General features: G+C 44.9%; 1 protein-coding gene across 1 annotated transcript; it reads left to right on the forward strand.

Moving 5' to 3' along the window:
- Positions 1–4249: 4249 nt before the first annotated feature.
- LOC120933790 (E3 ubiquitin-protein ligase TRIM39-like) lies at positions 4250–7343 on the forward strand. The gene is made up of 2 exons (XM_040347186.1): positions 4250–4312; positions 4605–7343. The coding sequence occupies exon 2, from the start codon at positions 4953–4955 to the stop codon at positions 5532–5534; it is 582 nt and encodes a 193-aa protein (XP_040203120.1). The 5' UTR covers positions 4250–4312; positions 4605–4952; the 3' UTR covers positions 5535–7343.
- Positions 7344–11930: the final 4587 nt, after the last annotated feature.

Here is an 11930-nt window from a genome sequence, read left to right on the forward strand (position 1 = left end):
GGTAGTGTTACTTACTGTGTCTCCGGCTTCACTGTGTCTCCAACTTTGTGGTGTCTCGTAGCAGTGACACCTATGCCGAAATCAGGAGATAGGGTCTCCTCCAGCCCCTCTCACTTCACATTCATCACCAGTCAGCTGACCTCTAGTCTCTGCCCCTCAGCCATGCCGTGAACTAAATGGGCGGCTGCGAAGAGGCTGAGTGGGTGGCCGCGGGCTCCAGGGACAACCCTGCTGGTCGGCCGCAAAACGGCTGGGAGAGTGGTGCAGGCTTCAGGAACAGCCCATGATTTGGTGACCCCTGGCAAATCATAATTCGACCCCCAAGGGGGTCCCGACCCCCAGGTTGAGAACCACTGCCTTAAAGAATGACATATATGATCAGAGGGTACAGTAAGGTATATTGCTTTGGAAGGTACTTTTGATGTCTGGGAGGTACGAGACCTCAGAATAAAATTACCTTGGAAGTAGTTCAGCTGGGGCTTCAGAAATCTGTAATAATGAGCGGATTGATGGATGTGTAGTACACGCTTTGTGGTTAAAATTCTCATGCCTGTTTTTGAACTTTGTATGGCTGGTCCATGCAAGTTTTTTGAGCTGCTCTCATGTTTTTCCCATTGTATTTTTTTCTATTGCTAAAAGAGTGAGAGCCGGTTCACACTGGGGCGACTCGTCAGGCGACTCAGCCGCCTGACAAGTCGCGTCCCATTCTATTTAATAGAACCGTTCTAATAGGAGCGACACAAGTCGCTCCGACTTAGAAAAAGGTTCTTGTACGACTTTGGGGGCGACTTGCATTGACTTCTATACAGAAGTCATTTTGCAAGTCGCCTCTGAAGTCGTCTTCAGGACGCCTTGCCCAGTTGCCCCCCAAAGTCGTGCCGCCCCAGTGTGAACCGGCTCTGAAGGCAGCATTCCGGCTGTTTGTTTTGTTTTTTCATTTTTGTTTTGTAAACTATGAAGTGTCTCCCCCACATTTGTATCTGAATGTTTGTCTTATGTTTTATCTTCTCATTGTTTGTTTGTAGTAACGTGAATATGTTCGAACTTACCGCGGCGATTCTCCTACGTGTTGCGGCTGTTGTATTTTTGTAGGAACAGGAAAGTAAGGGTTACAGATGGTTTAGTTGAATTGGTTTTTAAGACTGCCATTGACAATTTACGAATCTACGGGAATGTCATTATTGTTTGCCATTCTTTGCAGGTTAGATATGAAGGATATAGTAATAATTTTTGCTTGTAAGTATTTTTTTTTCAGGTCCAAGGAGTTTCTTAAAGTGTAAGTACAAAGAGAGCAGGTGTATGTAGACATACATAAATACACACACACCTAAGGAGGTAAAAGTATCATAAGCTATTTCATTGTTTCCTTTTTCCTGCGCCACTCTAAATCCTGCATTTCTTCCTTCAGTTTTTAATGAGGAAGAAACTGTGACGGATCTCGGATACTCCTGTCCTTCAAACGCACCTGCAGTCTGCAGATTCGCCATAACCAGCCCTCAACCTCCCAATCACGACACAAGCCACACAGGTGTTGAGGGTTAAACACGCAGAGCATAAACTGTTTATTAAATCCAAGACACACACTTTTACACACAGTTAGGGACACTCCCCTTAGCCTTGTCATAGAGGGGAGGGGACAAGGAACAACCAATGGGAATTGAACACTTGTACATTGAAACAGAAACTACAGATAAATATAAAGGGGTTATGGTAAGCAGGCAGCCTCTCAACACACGTCCCCTGCGGAGAGACGTCTCCAGTCCAGACCATTGTCTATGTGCCATTTACCAACACAATTAGACACAGCAACAAGAGGGGGGTGGGGGGAGAAGGGATGTAGCATTACATTACATTATCTCAATGCCAGCTCGTCCCCAGGTCTCCTGGCTGGTTGAGCGGACCGGTGGTCCTTGTGTATTTGCTATATGATCGTTTTAACTTCATGCTAGCCCTCCGAGGTTACTTATCCTCATCTGCTCACACTCTGGGACTCTACCTTACTTTTGATTTTGCTTTTGCCTCTGTATAAACTTTGCAACGCTTGGCTTCAACTGTGCCTCTGTTCAAGACCTCTTTTATCACAAATTCCTTTAACCTACTTGCCATTTCTGAAACCTGGCTTCATGAATCTGACACTGCTTCTCCTGCTTCCCTCTCCCATGGTGGCTTTCTTTGGACTTGTGATTCCTCGATATCTCCATACCCGTCCATAGAAAGCTGGCAGTCACGTACCTAACTTTTCATTTTGCTTTTGCCTCTGCTTCAACTTTGCAACGCTTGGCTTCAACTGTGACTGATCAACTGAACTGCTTTGCATCCTGCATTTGGCTATATGTTATATTTACCTTTTTACAGGACTAAACTTTGGTTAGTCATCAGCATCAAGCAAAACAAGTGACACAACAATCCTAGGAGCCCTATTTGCATAGCTACATTTATATCCCGGTCTATTCCTCTGGGGGGGGGGGATTTGCTCAGCTCATAAGGCTGGCTGATCTATTAGCTTAGAAAGCTGCTCCCTGTAATTGGCAACCATTTACCAGGTGCCAGTTGATTGGTAATTCCTCAAAGGATATTCTGCATGCATGCACTTTCTGTGACATAGCTGTGTTTTTTAGTCAAGACCACGTTGTCTTGCTATTTTAATAATTGGTTGTTGGTGATGGGTGTTTAGTGTCTGCATTATATGCAAAACAGATTTTTCTATGAAATAAAATGTACCATATTTTAACCACTTGACCACGGGAGGACATCATATGACGTCCTCCACTTTGTGCGGTTATATCTGAATGATGGGGCAGCTACAGGTATCATTCAGATATCGCCGTCTTCAGCCACCGATTCTCTGCACGTTAAGAACGATCAAAGTGGCGGTTCCGCCGCTTGATCGTTCTTATAGGCGGTGGGAGGGGACGTCCCCCCCTCCCGCCACCATCTGGTGCTTCTCCGGGCTCTCCCGTGCCATCGGGGGCCCAGAGAGCGAATTGGCCGGCGATTGCTGCGAAAGCATAGAGATGACTGGTGACCACATGGTCACCAGTCATCTCTATGACCGTCGGAGGTCCGGGCGCGACGTTATGATGTCACGCCCGGTACCGGGAAGTAAACAAAGCCGCAATCGTGGCTGTCGGCATTAGATCGGTAATTTTTTTTCACCAATCTAATGCTTGTAAGCCTGGAGGAGAGATGTGGGGTCTTATTGACCCCACATCTCTCCATAAAGAGGACCTGTCACAGTGATTCCTATTACAAGGGATGTTTACATTCCTTGTAATAGGAAATAAAAGTGATCAAAAAAAAAATATGTAAAATAAAGTGTAAAAATAAAAAAATGAAGTAAAATAAAAATTACATTTAAATGTATTTATTTTTAAATGCCCCTGTCCCCGGTAGCTTGCGCTTATAAGCGAACACACATGCAAGTCCCGCCCACATATGTAAACGCCGTTCAAACCCCACATGTGAGGTATTGTCGCGTGCGTTGTAGCGTGTGCAACAATTCTAGCACTAGACCTCCTCCTCCTAGACCTTTACAGTTGGCATGAATCCTTATTCTGCGTTGTTCAGAGAAAACGCATATTATACTACTGTTCCTGTGGATGGGAGATTATCTGCAGGGGCACACCACGGTCCCGCCATGAGCTGATCAGACACATAGAAAGACAAGAGCGTGCATCGCCCCATAACCAATTATGTCCTTGCAGAGTGAACACATCCCCCAGATGAACATCTGTGCATTGCACAGGGGCCCTTTCACTGGTGGACATATCCCCACTCTGCAAACACCTTTCTCCAACCTCAGGAAGTTTTCCAGTACCAGACGCGACTCGACCAGCGTCAGTCTGTCCCAGTCAGCTCTTTAGAGCGGGCCGCGGGAGTACTAACCCTGAGACACTATGATCATACATATTAAATACATCTTCATAAAATTTACACAACAGAAGGTATGATTCTCCTTACGACTGTAAAACTAATCTTCTCCCTTCTATACTCTGATCTCTGTGTCCAGTAATATTCATCCAGCCTCGCCCTGTGTAGGAGGATGTCACCCCTCCCCATCCACATACTTCTCCGGTGTCAGAGATTTTCATTTCATTCATCTTCTGCTGTCAGCAAGGGCGTTTGCTGATCTGAGAGCTGAGTTGGAATATTCCGTCTGTCTGAACATTTATACCGATCCTGTAACCCTGAGATGTGGTCACAACTTCTGCCGGGTCTGTATTGATCGTGTGCTGGATACACAGGAGGGGTCTGGAGGATATTCCTGTTCTGAATACCGAGAGAAGTTTCCGGATCGTCCTGCACAGAACAGGTACATGACACTGCATAACATAGTAGAGAATTTTACAGTCTGCTCAGCCAGATCGGGAGGAGTCCGGGGTCTTCTGTACTTACTGTGTGGACTCTCCTGTACCTGCTGTTAGATCCTGTCTGTTCTGTGAGGTTTATCGGTGTGATAAAAACCTGAGAGTCCACAAAAAGTCCCCAGAACACATCTTATGTGACCCCACCTTGTCCATGGAGAGCAGGAAATGCTCCGTCCATAAGGATGTTTTGAAGTATTTTTTCACCAAAGATAACGCCTGTATCTGTTTGTCTTGCAGTTTGGCTGGAGAACATCGGAGACACCAGGTAGAGTCACTGGATGAGGCTTCTGAGAAGAAGAAGGAGACACTGAGGAATGTTCTGCAGAAACATCTGACAAAGAGAGAGGAGACGGAGGAAAGAGTCCAGAGTCTGCAGGAACACAGGAGGAAAGTAGAAGAAGAAGCAGCTGGTGACACCGAGAGAGTCACTGTCCTGTTTAGAGATCTCAGGAGACGTCTGGAAGATCTGGAGAAGAGAGTCCTGAGGGAAATCTCAGAGCGGGCAGAGCGGTTCTCCATCTCCATCTGGAAATAAAGAAGGAGGAGCTGTCCAGGAAGATACGTCACATTGAGGAGCTGTGTAACATGACGGATCCTCAGGAATCAGACACAGGTGACTTGTGTGATACTCAGGATGGAGATATATTACTGGATGAAAACACAGCTAGTAAATATCTACAGATATCAGATGACAGGAAAACTGTATCCATGGTAGATACAGACGAGAGTTACCCAGAAATACCAGAGAAATTTAATTGTCCTCAGGTGTTGAGCAGTCAGAGTTTCTCCTCAGGGAGACATTACTGGGAAGTGGATGTCGGGGGATCAGATGAATGGACAGTCGGAATGTGTTACCCCAGTATAGAGAGGAAAGGATGGGAGGCGGCAGGGATCGGGTGGAATAATAAGTCCTGGGCATTGTTGAGGTCTGAAGATCAGAATTTTGTGAACCATGACTGTGATAAGACCCCCTTACCCACCAATCTCTCCAGTAACAGAGTCAGGATAGTTCTGGATTATGAGGCCGGGCGGATCTCCTTTTATGATCTGTGTGACCCGATCCGACACCTCCACACCTTCACCACCACCTTCACTGAGCCCCTCCATGCTGGGATATGTGTAGTGAAAGGTACTATAAAGATATGTGGGGGGAAGGGGGAGATGTGAGAGCTCCGCCCACAGTCTGGTGATATCAGACAAAGGAGGGGAATTCATTTAATATTCATCCAATAGTATATAGAAGTGGGAGAAAAGTTTTCTACAATAAATAAATGTGAGATTTCTTACTGATCGCTGTGATTGGGTAGAATATCTGTCCAATTACTGGAGTAACAACAACATGTTCCTATTGGTCAGTAAGGATGGGTGTGGTCTATCTATCAATCTATCAATCTATCAATCTATCTATCTATCTATCTATCTATCTATCTATCTATCTATCTATCTATCTATCTATCTATCTATCTATCCCGTGAAAATCTGACATAATACTTTCTGTGTTTTGTAACAATATGTGACATCAGTCAACTCCTCCCCCTGCCCCTCCTTCTCCTAACCCTCCCCTCCTCTCTTCCCCTCCCCCACATGTGGTCCCTCTGTATAGGGGGCAGTCATGATCAGACATAGGGGGGTGGGGTGCTGTCACTATGATGGGATAGGATGGGGTCACCTCTCCTCTCTGCCCCTCCCCCTCCTCCTCCATACAATCTATACTACAAAGAGATGGAAATGAATGGAACAATCAGAGAGGAAATCTATGAAGACATCATCTAGAGATTTATTACTGGATATATGATCAGAGAGCCCAGACTGTTTTTAGGCAGAGTGGGTTAGGATTAGATCCCCTGTCAGGTTTTTTCCTCTATCCGGGGCTTCATTAGAGAGATTTCCCCTCACTTCCTGTCCCGGTGACAACATTTATCTAGACAGGAAATGAGGAGAACTCTCCAACAGGAACACAGACTGAAATAAGAATGATATGTTTAGTATAGTAAGGAAGGGGAAGGGTTAGAGCCCCTGTCATATTTTTATATGTCTGTGTCCCTGTACAGATTTCTCTCACTCCTTATATTGTTGTCACCAGGACAGGAAGTAAGAGGAAATCTCTCTAAAGGCTGGGATCACGTTGCTGTGCAGATCACACGTCATTGTCAGTGTGATGTGAATTTAGCCGTACAAACTGTGTGACTGAAATCACATTCACACCAAAATGGTGCCGGACCCTTTTTTTTGGTCCTCACTGGAATCGGATCACACTGGGTGTGACACATCTATACAATCCGATTCCTGCGCCATTTCGGCGTTTGCACTGCGATCTGCGATCCGACCTGGGGGTGTCATAAACTTTATATTGACATCCGCAGCGGTTCTCAGATTGATTGAGCTGTGATGTCATAGTATAGAAATGGCTGCCGAGGGACCCAATGTGGAAAGTATAGATAGAGGTGTACTGGCCCTTTAAGAACAAATCTATCTATCTATCTATCTATCTATCTATCTATCTATCTATCTATCTATCTATCTATCTATCTATCTATCTATCTATCTATCTATCTATCTATCTATCTATCTATCGGATTATAATGTGTAGATGTCTCATTCCTGATTAAAAAATACATTTACAATGACTTTAATTTTATTGTGTGAAGAAATTTAAATGAATAATAGATCTACAAATTACAGTAATATAAAGAGATGAAAATTGATGGAAACATATGAAGAAATTATCCCGAGATTTACTAATGAAAATAATAATGGGATTTATCACTTATACAATGATATCACTATAATAATGTATGATTACTAGAACATAGAATGGATCACCAATAGAATTCTATGGAATCACTTTTATAATGGACCCTAATATAATGTATCATGTGATGGTGTGTCTTATAATCAATAGATGTGTCCTGGTGATGGAGGAGAATTTGGAAATTGAATGTTAATTCAAAATAAAGATTCTTTATGAAATCATTATTATTATTATTATTATTATTATTACTATTATTATTACTACTACTACTACTACTATTATTATTATTATTATTATTATTATTATTATTATTATTATTATAACTATTATTATTACTATTATTGCTATTATTATTAATATTATTATTACTATTATTGCTATTATTATTATTATTATTATTATTATTATTATTATTATTATTATTATTATTATACAGGGTTTATATAGAGATGACAGTTTACACTGCACTTTACAACATGAAGGCAGACACAATTACAGTGTAATACAGGAGGAATAAGAGCCCTGCTCGTTAGTGCTTACAATCTAAGAGGGAGGGTCAAGGGATAAAAAAGGTAATAACTGTGGAGACAGTGTTCCCGATCACCACCACACCAGTCCCGGTGTCACCAGACCAGTGAAAGTCAGTAACAGGGTTCCCGATCACCACCGCACCAGTCCCGGTGTCACCAGACCAGTGAAAGTCAGTAACAGGGTTCCCGATCACCACCACACCAGTCCCAGTGTCACCAGACCAGTGAAAGTCAGTAACAGGGTTCCCGATCACCACCACACCAGTCCCGGTGTCACCAGACCAGTGAAAGTCAGTAACAGGGTTCCCGATCACCACCACACCAGTCCCGGTGTCACCAGACCAGTGAAAGTCAGTAACAGGGTTCCGATCACCACCACACCAGTCCCGGTGTCACCAGACCAGTGAAAGTCAGTAACAGGGTCCCGATCACCACCACACCAGTGCCGGTGTCACCAGACCAGTGAAATTCAGTAACAGTGTTCCCGATCACCACCACACCAGTGCCGGTGTCACCAGACCAGTGAAAGTCAGTAACTAGGTTCCCGATCACCAACACACCAGTCCCGGTGTCACCAGACCAGTGTAGCTATCAACAGTGTTCCTGATCACCACCACACCAGTCCCGGTGTCACCAGACTAGTGAAAGTCAATAAGGCCCCGTACACACGGCCGAGAAACTCGACGAGCAAAACACCCAAATCGTTTTGCTCGTCGAGTTTCTTGTGAAGCCCCCGAGGATCTCAGCGAGCCAAAATGTCCTCAGTGAGTAACGAGGAAATAGAGAACATGTTCTCTATTTGGCACGACGAGATTCTCGTCGGTTGCCTCGGCCGAAAGTGTACACACGGCCGGGTTTCTCGGCAGAATACAGCTCCGATCGAGTTTCTGGCTGAATTCTGCCGAGAAACTCGGTCATGTGTACGTGGCCTAACAGGGTTCCCGATCACCACCACACCAGTCCCAGTGTCACCAGACTAGTGAAAGTCAGTAACAGGGTTCCCGATCACCAACACACCAGTGCCGGTGTCACCAGACCAGTGAAAGTCAGTAACAGTGTTCCCGATCACCACCACACCAGTCCCGGTGTCACCAGACCAGTGAAAGTCAGTAACAGTGTTCCCGATCACCACCACACCAGTATGGTGTTAATAGACCGGTGAACTCCTTCACCAGTGTTCCCGATCACCACCACACCAGTACGGTGTTAATAGACTGGTGTACTCCTTCACCAGTGTTCCCGATCACCACCACACCCTTATACTTGTAGTGTAAGAACGTCTATCAACCGACTTCAGTAGACTCCTCCTGACGGATATTTCTGTACACTGTGATGATACATTAGCGCAGCAGAAGGGATTCCACCAATAACAGGGACTGTTCTGTTGGGGAATCCGGTGAATTTCTTCTAACCCGTGGTTGAAGGAAAGGAAACGGTATAATGTGTGGCCTGCCTTAGAGGAGAACACCCTGCTGCCTGTCCCAAAGAAACGTAGAGAAGTGCCTGCAGAAAAAAGAACGACTTGATGGCGTGATTGTAAGAAATATTACAGGAATGTTCCCCCTCCGTGTCTCTCGGCATCGGTGAGAACCCTTCAGGGGGACGGAGAACCGGTCATACAGGACAGACACACCCGGAAAGATTAAGGAGATACTGAGAGGAATGCGACAAAACAATACACAGCAATGCCGGGGGAGAAGGAGGGGAGTTGGAGCTTCAGTGAGACTCCCTCTGGTGAAGAGTGAATGGTAACGAGCCCTGAGCAGAGCGCCCCCCGCAGGAAGTGTGAGCTCCTTACATTTGTCACATTGCATGCTCTGGTTTCAGGGGTGTTACTAGGAATGTAGAAGACCGGGGGAGGGGTTAATATGTGACACAGCCACTAGTGGTTGTAGACAAACCAATGGGAGAGGAGAAAGGGACATAAATAAAACCCGAGTCTCCTGGTACTCAGAAGTCAATATTTTCTATCTAATGTTCCCCTCTCAGCACAATCTCCCCTCTAATCTCTCCTCGTGGCTCCCCCATACCCCCCATCTAATCAACTTCTCCCCAAATCCCTCCTCCCACCACAAATCTTCTCCAACACCCAAATCCCTCCTCCTATCACAAATCTTCTCCAACACCCACATCCCTCCTCCTATCACAAATCTTCTTCAACACCAAAATCCATCCTCCCATCACAAATCTTCTCCAACATCCAAATCCCTCCTCCCATCACAAATCTTCTCCAACACCCAAATCCATCCTTCCACCACAAATCTTCTCCAACGCCCAAATCCATCCTCCCATCACAAATCTTCTCCAACGCCCAAATCCATCCTCACATCACAAACCATCTCCAACACCTAAATCCATCCTCCCATCACAAATCTTCTCCAACTCCCAAATCCCTCCTCCCACCACAAATCTTCTCCAACCCCCAAATCCATCCTCCCACCACAAATCTTCTCCAACACCCAAATCCCTCCTCCCACCACAAATCTTCTTCAACACCCAAATCCATCCTCCCATCACAAATCTTCTCCAACACCCAAATCCCTCCTCCAACCACAAACCCTCTCCAACACCCAAATCCCTCCTCCTATCACAAATCTTCTCCAACGCCCAAATCCCTCCTCCCATCACAAACCCTCTCCGACACCTAAATCCATCCTCCCATCACAAACCCTCTCCAACACCCAAATCCCTCCTCCCATCACAAACCCTCTCCAACGCCCAAATCCCTCCTCCCATCACAAATCTTTAATCTCCAGCTAAATTTCTTCTCCAGTAAAAATCCTCACCCCAATGTCTATATCCCCTCCCACCTCTAATTCCCACTCCACATCCACCCTTCTAGCACAAATACCCCCCCCCAAAAAAAAAAATTCCACCCCAACACAAATAGCCCCATATACCCCCTCACAACACAAATATATTTTTTATTACTTACTATTGGTTTATTAGTCACCAATGCTTTATATGTATTAAGAGAGATAGTGCACCGCATTTCACTTGTTATTTTATTCATCTTGTATTCAAAGGTTTTTAGCGCTGCTTTTCTTGAGTATTTACACTGAGTGCAAGGTTTGTTTATTTTGTTTACATTTTATACTCTAAAAATAATAATGGTGTCATTTTATTGTAATGGTGTGTAAGGGTCAGGGGTTAACACCGTTCACGATCTCCCATTCCATCAACCCAAGACAGCTTCCGACACTCCAACCATCCAGCAGACCCGAACCATTCCATAAGAATTCCCTCAATAACGAGACTGACAAGCTCTGTTACTGAGTCAAAATGTATGAACACTTTTATTGGTTAGCCTTCAGGTTTATATACAGTTTACAAGGCATGTTTCAGTAATCACAGGAACAATCAAACTCTCCACCCCCAACATCACTCACTGGGGCTTCAATCACATTCTTTTAGATAATTACATAGAGGAGTTAATTATCCCCCAGACGTTACGTCTCCGACAATAAGTGATTCACCTGCAGAATACACATTTCACACATGAAACAGTATTAGCAAACATAATGAGAGATCTAGGTGCCAGGCTGAATTAACACCTAAAAGCTAGACATCTCACAAGCATGTGTCCTCACAGTGCATGAAAACACTCCACTGACCTGGTGGGGTCAGGATAAGCCAACAACTTGTAATTAGTTCTTTGCAGGCATTAAGGAATATATTGTGGATTACTGTCCATGCTAAAACAATCCAACATATGTCCCTTATTTCCTGGCTCAATCTGTGCCCAAAAGTGACTCTCGTTACATGGTGGTATTAGGAATATTCTTTCTTATAAAAAAAAGTGATTCGGTGCAGCCCATCTGTAACATTATAAAATAGAGTCTTTGATAAATAACAGTGGCCCGGATTCAGGTAGATTTGCCCCTTAGTTACGGAGGCGCAGGGCAGCGTTTTTGCCCTGCGCCCCCGCAAATTTCCTGCGCTACCCGCGATTCACGGAGCAGTAGCTCCGTAAATTGCGTGTGCGCTGTGTAAACTTGCCCTGCGTAAGGGCGCCTAATGTAAATGATCCCGTAGGGGGCGGGAATCATTTAAATTAGGCACGCTCCCGCGCCGAGCGTAGAGCGCATGCTCCGTCGGGAAACTTTCCCGACGTGCATTGCGGCAAATGACGTCATTTGCTTCAAAGTGAACGTGAATGGCGTCCAGCCATTGCTATTAGAAGGGGCAGCCTTACGCTAAACATGCCGTACGGAAACTACGTAAATTGCGTACGCAGGGCTCGCGCAACATTGTGAATCGGTGTTAGTATGCAATTTGCAT

Source organism: Rana temporaria, chromosome 3 (assembly GCF_905171775.1).
Source record: "Rana temporaria chromosome 3, aRanTem1.1, whole genome shotgun sequence".
Taxonomy (NCBI): Eukaryota; Metazoa; Chordata; class Amphibia; order Anura; family Ranidae; genus Rana; species Rana temporaria.